Raw genomic sequence first — 18,455 nt, 5'->3', positions numbered from 1 at the left:
AATGCATTTCATTTTTTTGGTCTCAATTGAAGGAAATATTGGGCCTTATATAGGGTCGAGCTGAATCCAAATGGGCCATTTCGAATAAATTCAGAAAATCCTCTGATTGGTTCAAAATATTGTTGTTTTCATTAATGGAGGTGGATGCATTGCGCGAATTCAGTTGTGCAGAAACGAGTTTAAGTATTTTCATTTTGGACACGGAAGAGTAAACTTTGCCGCTACAAATGTTTTAATTTTAATGCAACAAATAATTCTTTTTTGCAATATTTTTCATTTCCTTGGCAAATATTTAGCATTTATTTGCAAATGTTCTTTTCTGTTGAGAGACTTGATTTGCAACAAACTGATCTATTTCTGAATTTCAAGTGAAAAATCAAATTGATTTTTTCTTTGTTTTCCTTTCTCCATGGCCACATTTAAAAGATAAATTCGTATGGAAATGACCAAAATGTTAATGTTTATCTATTCATACGAATGAGAAAGATGTTCCGAGTTTACAACAATAAATAAATGAATGAATAAAATGCTTATTATTTTTAAATGAATTTTTTAAAGTATTTCAAGTAGCAAAGGTTGCACTAAAGCGATACTACTACTACTACTACTACTACTACTACTACAACAACAATATCACGTTTGATATCTTCTGTTCTGGACTGTTGAGGTTGGGCGCTTTTTTGATATCTTACAGCTGGTGTTGATAGCTGCTCTCCAAACATTACGATTATTGACCAGATGTTCTGTGATGTTTAGAGTGTAGAGGTCAGTTTTGATGTTGTCCAGCCATTGCTTCTTTGGTCCCACCATAGTATTTGCCCCTGGCATCAAAAGACAACATTCTGTGTTACCAAAGGTTGTTATCTATTCTTTTCATATGCCAAAACCATCTCAATCTTCCATGCCTCAAGATAACTTCCGAAGAAGGGATGCCAAGATGTTCTCCCAGATCTTGTCCATAATTTTTGAAGAGCAGCTACTCTTTAATGAATGCAACTTTTTGCTGTTGATTTGTTTATATAACAATTCTGGTTTTTGCACTGAACCCATGAAGATCATGCCACAGAATTCTCTGGTTTTCTTGTCATTTTTGTTGATCACAGTTAGACATGCAAGTTTCCAGGTTAACCTCCAACACCAAGAGCAGCAAAGTTCAACAATTGTATACAAAGTCGGGGAAGGTTTCGCCCAGAATACACAAAAGAGTAGTGGTTGCATATGCTATTGTTTTATTTATTTTTTTTTTACTTGAGAGTCGCCACTTATCAAGGCCTAAAGGCCACTTGAGCATAAGGGCTTATAAGTGTAAGGTGGTAGTGTAGTGATTGTTAATGCTGTAAATTGGGTAGAATTTAATTATTTATGGGGACAACTTAACAAGAAATTGTTTGCATTGGATTTGAAGGCTACCATGTTGTATTCAACTGGGAAGTAGGCCAGAAGAACAGTGTTCCAAAGGCGGGCAGTTCTGGGAAAGAAAGTTTTGTCCATGGAATCTGCATTTAGATTTAAGCACAGATAGAGAGTGGAGGAAATCATATATAATGGTTGTTGCTAGTCAAGTGTTTTTTTTTGTGAAAGTTTAGGAAGGGGGAGGGCCATAGATTGTAGTTCAGTCAAGCACTTGCCATGAAAATAGCAATAGAGCAGAGCGGTCATTATTGAAATATGTCACCAGTGTAAAGATATTCCGAGTGGGATACAATTTTATTTGAAAGAAATTGAATAAAATAACTGTTCTTTTTACTTGTTGTTAATAACAAATGCCAAGTTTCTACTAACCAGGATATATACAAGTACAGATGGTGGGTGTGAACACGGTACAATCACAAAGGTGAAGGCAACATAGTTGAAATTTCGTAAGCTGTTGCCTCTGATAACATTGCAAGTTGCTCCTAGCAAGTTGTACAGCAGAGATATCAGGAGTATCATGCTATATGGCAGTGAATGCTGGACCTTCAATCAGTCCTGTCTTGCTTGATTGTAACACAATAATAGATGCATGATTAGATGGATCTGTAATGTAAAATCTGACCAACATATCAGGTCATAGAATTTACTGAAAGCACTACATTTGCCCAGTATAGAGGTCCTCCCAATGACAATTGGTTATGCTGGTGTGGTCAGATTTCTGGATAAAAAAAATTTACTGAAAGCACTACATTTGCCCAGTATAGAGGTCCTCCCAATGACAATTGGTTATGCTGGTGTGGTCAGATTTCTGGATAAAAAAAATTTACTGAAAGCACTACATTTGCCCAGTATAGAGGTCCTCCCAATGGCAATTGGTTATGCTGGTGTGGTCAGATTTCTGGATAAAAAAAGGGGTTTGTCCGTCGATACAACAAATACCATCTGATCATCCTAGGGATGATGGATGACATGCTAGGAGTTTTTTTAAGTGAAGCTGTTTTGCATAAAGCCAGGTTAACTGCCTTGTTCTAACTAGCCTGATCCGGCCACAAGACAATATCAATACAGATGAAGACCAGGTGCGATGCAGGAGCTATCAGAAGTGTCAACATTCTCCAACATACAGCGCTTAGTATTTCCAAATGGTCAACCACCTGGTACTCGTCAGGCTCAACATTGTTTAACTTGGGTGACCTAATAAAAACCAATGTGTCAATGTATATATGCTGTTTATGGATAAAACATTGTGGAAGCATGGATGTCCTGAATCGCAGAAAGGTTAGCTAACCAAGGAAACTTGGAAGCAAGTCGTTAAACAAGACTGTAAAAAGTGGAATATGAAAACAGTTAACCCACTGAACCATTAGAACTGGAAAGTAAGCTTGCATAATCTCAGAAAATGTCTGACCCCTGAACAAAGAATAAGTGACATTAAATGAATAAAAGTTTTCACGAAGGAAACGGAAGAATTACAGGAGTTACCATAAGTGTCAACATTCTCCAACATACAGCGTCAAGTATTTTCAAATGGTGACCAATCTGGTACTGACCAGGTTCAACGTTGCTTAACTTCAGTGACTTAATGAGAATCAATGTGTCAACGTGATTATGCTGTATACTGATGTCTACATGAGGATACATACAGCATTTGGAAATCCGAAATGGTCACCCATTTTAGTATCGACCAGATTTAACAGTGCTTAATTTCAGTTATCTAATGAGAACCGGTGTGTCAATGTGATTGTAGAATCGCAAAAGGTTGGCCACCCGAGAAAAACTAGGAAGCAAGTGGTTAAATAAGACTGTACAGAGTGGAATATGGAGACAGTTGACCCACTGAACCATGAGAACTGGAGAGAGAGAATTACAGAATCTCAGAAAATGTCTGAACAAAAGATAAGTCACATTAAATGAATAAAAGTTTTCAGAGAGGAAACTGAAGAATCACAATGAAATATTAACTTTGTATGCTGTAATCCATCAAAAACAAGATAACAAAAAAAAAAGGTTCTTCTACATTTTTTTCTGATGATTTTTAGTTAAAAAAAAGAAGATTTTTTAAAAACAATTTACTAAAATTAACTAATTTTTATTAAAATTTCATATGCATCGTCAACAGTTCCCACTTGTATTCGAGTATCAAGTTCTGTTGTTTGTCTGCTATCTTTTTTTTTAATTAATGTTCATGAATGACGTGGCTTTGAAGACCTAATCTACGTTGGAAGAGTCGCAGATAGTGTTCACAGGAAAGAGTAAGGAGAAGACACTTTCTTTTCCTTTGCCTCTTCACGGTTTATTCGCATTGGAAAGTTTGACAAAAATATTGCTATTGTACTTATAAGTTATATGTCACCATTTTAATTTACTTAGAATCAGTTTTCTGGATTTATTTGACGGTTATTCTGACGAAAACATATCCTTCATCAACTTTACAACTAACCTTAAGTTTGGGGTACTTGTTGCTTATCTGTGATTCCTTTTCACTTTATTCATTCTCTGGAATTTATTTCACTGTCATGAGGAATGAAAACATGCTCTTCATTAAATTTAATAGTAAATCTTAGTTTGGAGTATCCATAACCAATCACAACAATAATCTTATATTTAACATGGATGTCAAGAATGATGAAGATTGATGCTCTAAATCTGGGTTTACTTCAGAATCACGATCAACCAAGCTCCAACCTCATCGCTGCAATGTTGCAACTCTGTGCCTTTTTTTTGGAATGTGCTCTGATGAACTCATTGCATTTGTACGTCTTCGACGTACATATCCTCAGAAAATCTGTTTATAAGCAAAATCCCCCCTCCTTCACTGTAGAGATCTTTATATAATAAAAAGCCCTTTACTAGCTATATAAACTATGGGTTTGCTTTCCAGCATACTAAAGCATGGTCATTTTCAAGTTCAATCTTAACAAATTCTTGCTGAGCTATCTTATCAATATATCACATTTAACCCAGATCCTACCTCCTCACTGTAGAGATCTCTAGATGGCGGTAGGTCTTCTACTCTAAAAGCTTTTTCCCCTCGGACTGCTAGACTTTGGAATTCCTTTCCCGTTTCCTGCTTCCCAGACTGTACAGATATGCAGAAGTTTAAATGTAATGTACACAAACATCTTGCTCATTTCTTTACATAGTCTCAGACAATAGTGGCAATACTCCTTGTTTGGGGGATGAACATAAGGAAAAACAAATCAATAACACATAATTCTTTTTTGATATTTTTTACCCCGCCCCCCCCTCTCAAAATGAAACAAAAATCTAAGAGAACTTACAGGATCCCATGAGTTGAGGTAAACCCGTTCTTTGATCGGTTCGTCATGTTCTTCAAGGGGGAGTGGTATTTTTAAAGGTGCTACTGGTGCATGTGCAGCTGCTGTTTCTTCTGGGTTCTCGGACTGTGGAGTTGTTGGAGGACTAGGTGCTGAAGATTTGTTTGCTGGAAGAAAAGAAACGAAAGTATTCTTATAGTTTTTAATTGCCATAATATGCAATTGCATAATAACAGTTTATAGTTTTATATATATATATATATATATATATATATATATATATATATATATATATATATATATATACCAGTGGAACCTGTGGAAATTGCACAGTGGGGTTCATTCATATGTAATATATTGATGTTGGCATTCTGTAGATATTGAGTGTAAATGGAGACGCTCTGATATTATTGTAGCTTTTTTGTTAAAACTGCAAAAATATTTATCTATTATCTAAGCTAGCATGGCTCGGTCATAAAGTATGCTTAATATACAGTTAATGTTCTATCGATTTTTATATATTATAAAATTGCGATTTCAAAGCTAAAATATATCCATATGACTTGGGTGCATTAGCTTGAATTAAAACCGAAATAAAAACTTATGAAAAAAATATATGTATATAACTTGAGTTCCTTCAGCCATAATCGAAACCGAAACCAAAACTTATGAAGAATTCTTGATAAAATTATTTATAAAAAAAAAAAAATAGATGACTTAAGTGCTATCAGCTATAATCGAAACCGAAACCAAAACTTATGAAGAATTCTTGGTAAAATTTTTTATGACAAGAAATGGAAGTACATAATAATTAAATGACCCGGATGTAAGCCTAACACAAAAAATAACACACGCTATTGTATTAATACATATATATATATATATATATATATATATAGTAATTTATAAAATATATATGGCGATTAAGCTACACTGAATATTCTGCGTTTCATCCACTATAGGATTCGTCAGGCTTATGCGCATAAGCCTGACGAATCCTATAGTGGATGAAACGCAGAATATTCAGTGTAGCTTAATCGCCATATATATTTTATAAATTACTAACTAGCTCTACCTACGTATTGAGCACTTTTGAAGTAAATACTTAAAGTTTACGCATAAATCTATACTTTCGTATATTAAATTTATGTGAGTAAATGAAGTAGTTATATATATATATATATATATATATTTCTGTGGAAATCTACTTTTATTTCCTTATAATATATACCAATCCTTATTAAAGAAGCTCAATGTAATTACAGAGCAATGGAGTGAATGAATGACAAAAGTCCATAATTCAAAATTCATGATGTTGACTATCTTATAATTTATTTCTTTATTTCAGTTGACATTTGCAATTCTTGACAGTATTTGTTTCATAACACAAAATCAATCAATTAATTATTATATCAATTAGTGAATCTATTTTGCCCTTAATGCATCAAAAGAAATAGCAAAAAATCAATCCATCAAAAGAAAATAAAGTGCGTTTTGACATGATTAAGATTCGAAAATTGAAAGAGAAGCTGTAAATACCTTATGTTTCCATTACGCCATTTTGAATTTATATATATATATATATATATATATATATATATATATATATATATATATATATAATAAAATGACAAGGATAAAAATGTGTAAAATTAGAGAATCTACAGAAAAACAAAATTATATTCATACATCAAATTTACTAGGAAAAATAATGAAATGTCCCAAACCTATAAGTGCCAACCTGGGGGAGCTAACCTCTCTTAAAACCTCAAAAAATATCTTATTTTAATGAATTTTGACATGTCTATCATCTGTATAAAATTCTCCGGTGGATGACAATAGATTTGCCAAATCTCAAAGGGATGAAATTCCTTAAAACTTAAAATACGTATATATGACTAATGAAATTTAATCAGTGTGTATAAGATACTAACGCAGAAAGTTTTCCAAAATTGTAATTTCTTTCTGATTATGCAGGAAAAAAAAACGGGGGTGGGGAGGGGAAAAGAGATTAAAAAGAATATAATATAGCGTTTTTTTTTTTTCTTTATCATAAAATGTAGGGAGGAAAAGAAAAAGAGAGGAGAATGATAGATATAGGAAGTGAGAAAGAGGTAAATTCACAGATAGTGAAAGAAAAGAGAGAAGAGGAGGAGACAGAGAGAGAGAGGGAAATGAGTGTGGGGGAGATAGATTCACAGATTGAGAGAGAAAAAGAGAGAGTTAAGAAGTTAAAAGAAACAGATTTGGCGTGTTTATTTTAGAACAGATCAACTGTTTGGGCCAAAGATCACATCATCTGTTCTGATGCTACACTTCACCTTATGCTGTCCTCGGTCAGTGGAGGAGAAATCCTTCATGACTGAGACAATTTTTATTTTTGTGCCTATCCAGAGTTCCCCTTTTTGGGGAGCTGGTTTTCACCACATTAAAAACCAACCTTGTGTCTAACTCTGCCCTCGTGGGGAGGTAAATAGGAACTCTTTGTAGGTCATTCAATGTCAAACCACATTAGCTAATGTATATAGTTACTTGGAAGTTGTCATTTTTACTCACAGCTGATGGAGTTAAATTGTGAGTCCATACCTTCTCCAATATTATTAATGCATAAATAACCATAACAGATCCGATGGGATTTGAACTCAGCATAGCTGATTCCTGAAGCTTGATAGCATTAATTGTCCCAATCACAAACCAGAAGGGGAGGGAGGGGCGGATAGTATGTGTAAAAATCTGTTGCCCTTTTTTGCAATCTCGCAAAGTCGCAGAAAAAAAAGAAGCGCACAATGCTACTTTGCTGACAATCCCTCAAGTAAAATAAACAAAAGCCAAAAATGGGATTGGTTGAAGCTTCAAAGAAAAAAAAAAAATGAATGTGGGTTGAAAAGAGGGAAATACAAAAACAATTTCTCTGGGTGAGGTAAAATGGGTTTAAACACACACACACACACACACACACACACACACACACACACACACACACACACACACACACACACACTGCTTCGCTATGATCAAGACAGAATGATAATGGCTGCCCAAGATAAAGTGGTTCGGTTCAAGATTTGATGTTTCCAGGTTTGTTATTGCGCAAAATAGGCCCCCCCCCCAAAAAAAAAAAAACCCTGGAAGAATAGGCCAACCAATAGCGTTCCAAGTATTTTCTAAATGAATTCACCCAGAACTATATAGACACCCGAGCAATGACGGGCACCCAGGAGGCTAGTATGCCAGAAAGGGAAGTTGAAAATAAGGCATACCATACACTAAAACTATGCAAGTCTACAACTATGCTTGTGGAAAGCGTATTGATCTTGACATAGTGATATGGTACAAGACAGAGAGTAGCAACTCTAATTAAAGTCAGTGTTCTTAATGATGCTGGCTTAAACAGAGCTGAGAGGTGGAGACTAACTAAATACCTAGGTCTTATGTACGACATGAAAAGAAATTGGAATCTTAGGAAGATCTGAGCTCATGAAAAAGAATTTCAAAAACTACCTGAACCAAGTGCAAAGAGAAATACAAATAAGTGCACTCGAGGGAACGTTTAAAATCTTTGAAAGATCTCTCGGTTAGAGTTTCTGAGACAGCAGATGAATGTCTGGCACCCGGTAGGATACCCTATTTCCAGCCAAAAAAAAAAAGGATAAAAAAAATCCTGAGAATCTTTACTATAATAAGTTACTTATTTGTAATAAAGTTTAATTTATACAAACATAACTTGGCTACACATTTAAAAACGTTTTGGGTAAAGCTTTAATAAGTTGGACATTCTCAAGCCAGCATGTCCTTTTTTTTACGCTTTCATTTTGTGCAATGAAACTCGTCGCTAAACTTCTAATGTTTTAGATTTTCCGTCTTATTTCCACACGTGCGCGTGCGCGCTCTTACACAAATAATTGAGCACTATTGTTATTTCTCTCACAACATTGAATCACACACGCACACACACGCATTATATATAAGTATATTTTCTAGGAAAAGCTTTGATAAAAATGAAAAAGAAAGCGAGTAATGGACTTTGAAGAAAAATCAAAGCAAAGTATTCTTTCTTTAGCCATGCAGAGTGGGGGGGGGGAGGGTCAGTCACCGAGAAAAAAAAAATAAAAACAATCTTAGATCTTTTCTTTTCTTTTTTTTTTTTTTTATCGTTTTGATGTTTATTTATAAACGTGGAATTCATTGTTTCATAAAACGCTGCTCCGGCTCCTTAGTATAACTACTTTCTTCCATGAAGGATCACACACTTTCAGTGAGCGAACACCTAGAAACGTAGGTGTTTCATATTCGAATGTAACATCGAAGTTACATTCAGAAATTGCTAAAAATCTCATGTTTCAGGTCTTAACAGCCAGCTTCGAAATCTATATTTCTTACATACCAAACTTAACTCCATTTTGTCGTCCGTGGGTTACATCAAAGTTATGATTTTAGCTTTATTTATAACTCATGGGCTTTATTTTATTTACCTCCTCTTCAGGGGGTTAAACACAAGATCACATATGGAACAAACTGGATTCGAACTTGGCACATCCAGGTTTTCAGTTCATGTTATTAACCACTCACCTCACCACCACATAGGCTTGTATAGACAATGTATGACGAACGTCATTCCAGCTGACCCAAAAATGGCACAGCGTGTACGCGACTGGACCGAAAGCGAGACTGGTACTCATTTACATACATGTAAGCCTTAGGTGGCATAAGGCGGTATTTGTTTCAGAGTCAGACAGAGTCTCCAGCTCATTCGTTTCAGAGGAAAGAGAGAGGGAATAAGTAGGAGACGACCAAAAGCAAAATAAATAAATAAATAAATAAATAAATAAATAAAAAACTCAAACAGCTAGAAATAGAACAAGTAAAGTCTTCGAATCTGACCAGGTTTGAATAGGCCAGAGTTAGCAGTATCAGAATTTTTGTAGGAATTTTTGACACCCCTAACACGAAACTGCGAATACAATATAAAAATCTCGTAATTTCTCTGTTAAAAGTGGGTTATTTATTTTCTTTATGGATTATACTTCCAAAATAAACTATTACAGTTGTTTTAAAAGTAATAGAAATATTTTTTTTTTTAAAAACAGTAATGAATTTTCCGAACTTAATATTTTTCAATTTTTAAACTTTAAAAATCTATCAAAATTTTTCTATTGATTCTATTTTTACGATATTTTCAGGGTCAATGGGAAATTTTATGTTCTTTCCAATAAACCGAATATAATATTTTAGACAAACGTTTTTTTTTAAATTCACGCCCCCCCTCCAAGTGTCCCCCATTTTGAAATGTCTATTAAAAAGTAAATAATTAATTTATGTCGCACAAATTGAAGAGAAAGGGTCAATAAATAATATATTCAAATTTAAAACAAAAAAAAAAAAAAATCGCTTTTTTAGAAATTTACCTGTAAATCCGAAGTTTAAAACCTTATTTTATAAGAACACATTGTTTTTTTTTGTCTTTTTTTTTTTTTTTTTTTTTTTTTTTTGTCTTTTTTTTTTTTTTTTTTTTTTTTTAATGAAACCTTGGTCCTTGCTCCTTTAATTGAAAAAATAATTAGGGCTTGAATTACATTTTTCGAGGAGTTATAAGCTTGAAAAGACAGGGGGTCGAATAATTTACGCCTCTCATTTTGAAATGTCTATTAAAAAGTAAATAATTAATTATATCGGGGAGTTTTATATATCACAAATTGAAGAGAAAAGGTCAATAAATAATATATTCAAATTTAAAACAACAAAAAAAATCGCTTTTTTAGAAATTTACCTGTAAAGTCCGAAGTTTAAAACCTTTTTTTTTTTTTTAAAAACACATTGTTTTTTTTTGTTTTTTTTTTTTAATAAAACCTTGGTCCTTGCTCCTTTAATTGAAAAAAAAAATTAGGGCTTGAATTACATTTTTCGAGGAGTTATAAGCTTGGAAAGATGGGGTGGAATTATTCACTATTTTCACGAAATTTCTGACACTGCTAGGCCAGAGTACCCCTATTTTTTTTTAGACACGTTTAATTGATTCTTTCCCCCTTTCGAGCTTTTGCCATATCATCCTGCGGTGGAAAGGAAATAAATACACAATCTTATGTAATCATTTTTAAAACTCGAGTCCAAGTGAAAGAATACGTATGTGTTTACTAATAAAAAACTAGTTGATTATCTCCCTTAGCGCTGGTTGTCTTTTTTGCTGCTTTTGTGGCGATTTTTGTATGTTTTAGAGAAAGACTTGCCTTGGCGACCGGCGTTGCCCGGGTGTTTGGAGGTGTATGTCGAGCAAAAAAACAAAAAGTGGTAGTAGGCAGGCTCGAACCCATACTGCGAAGGAGGAAAATAATGTGATAAAAAAAACATGACGTCTTTGCTGTTGCGTCTATCGCCAACCCGGAAGTGACGAAGGTTTAAATTAAGGCTAGTCAATCGAAAAGAGGGGATGACTTTCGAAAATATCAGCGAAAAAAGTGCCCAGTTGAAGGTGAAGGCATTAATGTTTTTAGCCAATTTTTTGATATTTGTCATCCGAAGGGTTGAACTTCAAAACAATACCGATCTCATCAAAATACGTGGCCTCTGTCGAAAGTTTTAGGCAGATATACAAATATACATGCATACATACATTTAAACAGACAGGTGAGATTTATATTATAGATAATTGTGTGAACTATCTCAATACGAACTCTCAAAAATAAAAAAATAGTGGACCATAGAGATTATTCACCGCGTGTATTGAAGAAATAAAATAGGAATTATTTGTGATAATGTTCAATAGATGTCGGCTTTTTTCTGTAAATCCGAAAATTCATTCATCTACAAGATTCAGACTTTGTAATTATTAATGCTCTGATTGTATGGCTATGAAGGAGCAGTCGTTATTTTATAAATTAAAGACAATTTTCTTTCAGACAACACCTTGTTTGTTGAAAAATATCCTAATTTATAACTGCTCTTGAATTACATATAAGAAACCTTGGAACATATAATAGCCACTGAGATAAAACACAATCAATATATATATATATATATATATATATATATATATATATATATATATATATATATACTAGCAGGCTGCCCGGCATTGCCCAGTCATAAAATATGCATAAATATTATATTTTAATTCATACAGAAACTGAAATATGTGCATGCGAATATTATGTTTTTTGTAAATGGTTCACTTCTTGTAAATAAAAAAAAAAAAATACTCGAGCTGAAATTGAAACCAAAACCTAAAAACAGTGAGTTCAGTACGATAAACATTAGGCCAGCGTGACACGATCTTTAAAAGGTGTTTTCAAACTTACTAACTCTTAACATAAGTAATCTGTAATGTAAACTATTCCTGCATGCGCATTCATGAAACAGTTTCAAACAGATAAAAATTTGATGACTAATACGTACAAATTTTTTCAATTTTAAATCATCAATAACACATTTTTCCACCCAAGCTTGATCGCGCTTCGGGGTCCGTGATGCAGTGGATAGAAAGATTGAATCTCTACAGTTCCAGGTGAGAATTGTCTGAAGATAGCGGTTTCAATCTTACCCAAAGCCGGCCAGAGGCTTACTTGGCCAACAACATGGTGAGACGACAACAATTATGGATGGCAGTAATTGCTGAGATTGCAGTTAGTAGATTCAGAGTTCCTATCCCGTCGCGGTTACCACCTGATGAAGGACAGAGGAATAATTGGCCGAAATGTTGTGAAACAACAACTAAGAAAGATAAGGATAATAGTCCACAATAAATAAATTAATAATGAATATCTATTGATTTTAAACGATTAGTAAAACTAAAATCGATAGATCATCCATCACAAGTATATCTTTACGGTTGAGAAAATATCTGCACATTTAACATGTGTTTTACAGTAATCGTGAAAAATAACTTTATAGTTAAATATTTAGATAATTATAAAGAATCGGAATCAGTAATTGTATCGGAATCTGGAATTTAAGACGGAATTGGTAATTGTATCAGAATTGGAAAAAATATTGGACTCGTCCCATCTCTAATATATATATATATATATATATTGGCTTTCTATTTTTGAGTGACTACTTTTGCATATCAGTATAATATTAGTATAAAACCTTATGGTGAAAGGTGTGGATGTAAATGTTTAGATTTTTAAATGTGGACTGCGATTATCTGATGGGATCATCATCATATCATATGAACAAAGACTCTATTGTCGGCATTGGTTTTCACAATATTTTTCTAATCAGAATTTTTTCTAGAAAGATATCAGCGATTACGAGAGGAACCACATGAAGGTTGCCAACGTCTTAATTGAAAGTGATTTTTGTAGAACAAACTGGATTCGAACTTGGAACACCCAAGTCATCAGTCCATCGTTAACCACTAGATCATCATTACCTCCTATCTCATAGGACGTTAGAATTGAAGCCACATTTTGCCTGCACTTAATTCACATGAACTCATTGGTCATTCACTAAACTTTGATATGATTACTGAATTGCAAGTTTTATATGTTAGTTGTAGTTATAAAACCCTAATCACCACATGTAATATAGTGGGGTTGTATATATTTATGAGTATATATCATCACCTAGTGTCAATATATTTGATCGTCTAATGAGGAGAGTATGAACAGGGCATATAACAAAAAAGAACGGATTACAGTTCTCTTTGGGGTTAACATCAGCAACTTTTATTACCGATGTTTCCCTATTGAAAAGCTGCAACACTGGTCCTAGATTTTTACTATCAACATTTTCTGACAGTCTCCCCTGCTCGGAGCCATTACAGTTAGTGGACCGTCTCTCTCCCTCTGACTAACGACTGTCATCTTTCCTCTCTGATTGCCAACTCTTGATTGATTTCTATATGTATTATTAATCTAGCTCATTACGTCATTAACTCCACGTGACCAAGACACAAATAATATTTATAGGCAGTCATAAATTTTGCTATTTAGCACATAGATTGAAAAACTAGAAAGCTTGCATGAAAAACCTAAAAGAAGCCTATTGCTCTATTTCGTATATTGAGCTTTTTTATCTGGTTGCAATTGTCTTATAAATATTGATACTAATATTTATATGAACACTAATTTTACAGTATTATACAATCTGTAATCTGAAAGTATATAGTTGGATCATTCTACTGCTCCAGTAAATATCTCACTACTGATGCAATCCTCTGCCTGTACATTCTAGGATGGAGTACCATTGCCACATCTGAGCAGGAGCTGCTCGGAGCACCCTATCCTGCCTCAACAGTGTTCAAAACCAACGTTATAATCCAGTAGGTGATGCCTCTTTCTCTTCTCTGCAACGTCTTTCCCACAGAAGAGATGTTGCGAGCCTGTCTCTGCTCTATCATTGTTTTCATGGCAAGTGCATCTCTTCTCTCCAATCTTTCACAAAAAACACTTCTATCCCAAATCACTATCAATTTCCTCCACTATCTGTTGGTGCCTAAAACCAAACATGGATTCCATGGACTAAGTTTCTTTCCTATAACTTCCTGCTTGTGGAACTTTGTTCAGCTAGTCTGCTTTTCAGCTGACTACAATATTGTCATCTTGCAGTCCAATATAAACAAGTTCTTATTGAACTGTCTTCATAAATAATCTAATTATATCAAATTTTCACCACAAACAATTACTATACTGTTGTCTCAATAACTACCAGAGCCTTGCTATGTGGTGACCCGTTTGAAAAAAAAATCTTTTAATCTGTATTATATATATACGAGGTGGAGAGAGAGAGAGAGATTAACTTCTTTTGAATTTTATATAATGAGGGCGGAGCATCATTGAAAACAAAATTTTAGGATGGATCTATTGCAAAAACAGAGTGAAATGAAGTCCATAATGTTAAGAGAAAGGGTCGCTAGTGGGGGAAGCCTGTACCAATTCATCTACACATGAGTTAAGAGTGCATAAACCCAGGTCGGCGCACAGAATCATTCAATGCAGCATATCCATATAAAGTTAGGTATGTGTATATGTTTATATTTTTCAATGTAGGATTCACTGATAAACTAATTTACCGATTATTAAAAATTTTGAAACACAAATGTTAGGCGTAAGGTGCTGTAATGTAGGTTGTATTTAGTTTGATTCAGTTTTATGCAATGAGGTTAAAAGAGGGGTGGAAACCCTCCTTTAAAATTCAGTTGTTCTCCAATTTTTTGAGAAATTTTTATAATAGGTATTAGGCATTAAGTAATAAATGCCACAACTTCAGGTATTTTAAAGAGTTTTTAAGGGACATTTTATGGGCATCTCATTTGAAAATTATTATAACGATTGAACACTAATGAAGCAAGATACCTTTAATTTCAATTTCTTCAGAAGACCCTTTAAATGTTAGATATTTTTTAGAATAAAAATCATGTAATATATTTTGATCAAAATTGGAATAAGGATTCTAAACATTAGGTTTAGTAGCATTATATCTTGATTTTAATCTTTGTTAGGAGGACATAAAAGTAGTGCAAAACCGTCGGGTTTGGGGAATTAATTTTACTTGCTTTGGGAAGGATATCCTATTTTATAAATTTCTTTCAACAGCTTTTGCAACCAGACAAGGTATTAATAAAACTTTGGTTAATTTTTGTAGCTTCATACTCTCTAATAGAAACGTTTTTATTTTGAGCAGTTTATAATAAAAAATAATTGTCATTTGACTTAAACAAAAAGGATTCATCAGTGAATATTTTTAAGCACCACAATCAAATCAACAGAAATGGTTCCCCTTTGTCAAACTTTCACAAAAGAACTAAACTAGTTACAACGACTATCAACAGTTTCCCCCACTCTATGTGTCTAAATCTAAATGTAGATTCTACGAACACAGCTTCTTTCCTAGAACTGCCCACCCGTGAAACACTGTTCCATTGGCCTGCTTCCCAGCCGACTACAGTATGGTAGCCTTCAAGTCTAATGTAAACAAATTCTTGTTGAACCGTCCCCTTAAATAATGAAATTGTACTCAACTTACACCATTAACGATTACTACTCTACCACCTTACATCCATTAACCCAGCCCTTATCCTCAAGTGGCCTTTGGGCCTTGAGAAGTAGTGACTCCCTTGTAAAAATCAAACAAAAAAAAACCCCACACAACTGCCAACATATAAAACATATCTAACGTAATGGAATTTGAATAGAATCAATACTCAAAGCCATTATCTTGGCCATTAGCATTGCAGGCTGCCAAGAATGTCAAACCCATGATCAGGGGAAATATGACGATGAAATGGATGATAATGACTTTCTTCCAAATTATCCCAAATATGAAAAAAAAAAATAATATATTTTACACCCTTTCTTTTTGTTACATAAAATAAATGCATAGCAAAACATTACAATAAAATTTCAAAGCGAACAACAGCACAGTTGTTTATGGACAACAGTAAGAGTTGGGCCGAGAGAGAAAAGAAGCGAATTTTGTTTATAGGCACAACAATAACCACAATTCTAATATGATCTCAAGACGCAACCTTCAAGATCACGATGGACATGAAATTTGCACTTATATTTTTCTTCTTCTCTACAACTTCTCTCTCACAGACGTGATATTGCTAATCTCAATCTTTTTTATCATTATTATTATGGAATGTGTCTTCAGAATTGTCTGATGTATTCCTTGTTTCCTTTATTCCAGCTCGTTTGACTCGTTAATCTCAGTCTCCATCAATTCACCGTTTTTAGCTTCTTACTCCCGTAGCTTTTTTTTTCCCAAGAACCGCAAGTTTGTGCAACACTTTCTGCTGACTGTTTTCCTCCTTTTCAAAACTAAAGTCGATAGGCATTTCCTGTCTTTGCGATAATCATCTCTTAGTCTTGATAGTTCCTTACATAAAGTAGCTTCATACCATGTTTAGAGTGATTTCCATAAAAATATATGTCAAGGACGGAGTTACATGTAGTAGGGACATTTCCAATGAAGACTCCAAGTTTCCCTTTCTGTGTTAGCATTTAGCTCTGGTGCAGTGTACTTAATAAGATGATAATGATGATGATGATGGCTATTATTTTGGGCCATGTTTCTTTTAAATGATATGCGACATGAGATAGAGAGAGATTATACAATGGTGTAATAGTGCACTATTCGACGCCACAAAGGCGGAGTTAGGTGCGGTTGGGTTTGATTTTGTTATCGCTAACATTATAACTGGAAAAACTGGTTATATATGTACGTCCACTACGCCACACGATAGAGCGGTAGACACACACACATATTTAACATACTGGACATTAAAGAACAAAAAGAATAACAAACAAAAGATATTTAAAAAAAATAAATATTATAAAATTACTAGTGGAGGTATTCAGCTTTGCACAGGGTTAGACCAATAAAATATCAATAACCAATCAAATTTTTAATGAATAACTTATTCGAATGATAATGCACTATTATTGCTTAAGATGGATTGAGTTATGTTTGAAAAATGTCTGCTTTATTCAAACACATGCCACTAAGTACAATACATTGGCCAGACTTGACTTGACTTACACCTTGACAAAAATTCTCTATCTAGTACTTGGCCTTTTGGCTAGGAAAAGAAAAACAAAAACATAAAAATGAGTTAATTTAGGAATCTTAAGTAGGATGACCTCTTCTATGTATGTGGTATTATAGAAATTGAGGTCTCTAGCTAAGAGTAGCTTAGATAAATCAAAAGTACAGTGACAAAAATGAGCATAGACCCACTTTTTAATTGGCCTTCTGCCTAATTTTGTTTTGTTAAACTTTTTGTTCTGAGAAATAAAAAATATAAAACTAAGTATAATATCTGTTTTGATACTACACTTCATCTTTTCTGTCCTCGGTCAGTGGAGGAGAAATCCTTCTAGACTGAGACAATTAAAATTTTTGTTCCTATCTAGAGTGCCCCTTTTTGGGGATGTATACAATGGATTTTCCCTACGTCAAAAATTAACCTTGTTTCCTAACTCTACCCTCGTAGGGAGGCAAGTATATAGGAACATTTTCTATCTCAATGGGAGCTCCCCCACCGGGGTTAATACCAACAAAATAAGAAAAAAAAAAAAGCATATTGCTTCAAAGAATATTTTTTGTATTGAAAATCTCAGTATCTTGAAAAAATAATTAAAAATTTTATTCATTTTAAAATTGCATCAATTTTGGTTTCGGTTTCTATCATAAATATTGATATATAAGATGTTTGCAGTTCTTTTGCATATTTCTGTTTTAATTATTGTAATTATAATTTATATATTTATAGGATAACGTTGTGTTATTTATTTTGTGTCTTACGCTTACATCCGAGTGACTGTCGTTTGTTATGAACTTCCATTTCACCAAGAATTCTTCATAAATTTTAGTTTCAGTTTCGCTTCAAGCTGATGCACCCAAGTCATATGGATAAATTTTTTCATTTTTGAAATCACAACTTTATAATATATAAGAATTGAATTGACTCTATAATAATATATACAAACATAGTTAAGCATATTTTACAACCGGGCTATGCTGGGTGTCCCTGCTAGCTTAGATAAATACTTTTGCAGTTTTAACAAAAAAGCTACAATAATGTCAGGGCGTCTCCATTAACGCTGAACATCCAGAGAATGCCAACATCAATATATTACATATGAAAGAATCCACCGTGGAATTTCCACAGATCTCGCTAATTTATAAATAACTAAATAAAGTAACTATTATCTATGTATGTAATTCTCTCGCCCTTCTCATTCTCTGTTGATTCAAATAATCTCTAATCTTTCTTTATGTTTCTGCAAGCATTTAGAGAAAGAGTGATTCTCTCTTATTGTA

General features: G+C 33.6%; 1 protein-coding gene across 2 annotated transcripts in view; it reads right to left on the bottom strand.

Moving 5' to 3' along the window:
* The window catches only part of LOC145265460 (uncharacterized), a 317,648-nt gene that overhangs the window by 114,328 nt on the left and 184,865 nt on the right, over window positions 1-18,455 (bottom strand). For both annotated transcript variants that reach the window (XM_080121322.1, XM_080121323.1), the window contains one exon: window positions 4,695-4,858. In XM_080121322.1, the coding sequence (XP_079977448.1) occupies window positions 4,695-4,858 (164 nt within the window). The remainder of the gene's footprint in view (window positions 1-4,694; window positions 4,859-18,455) is intronic.

Source organism: Euprymna scolopes, chromosome 40 (genome assembly GCF_053919585.1).
Source record: "Euprymna scolopes isolate OS-2025 chromosome 40, ASM5391958v1, whole genome shotgun sequence".
NCBI lineage: Eukaryota > Metazoa > Mollusca > Cephalopoda > Sepiida > Sepiolidae > Euprymna > Euprymna scolopes.
Note: the sequence above shows the minus strand (reverse complement) of the source record. Positions and strands in the feature narration are given on the sequence as shown.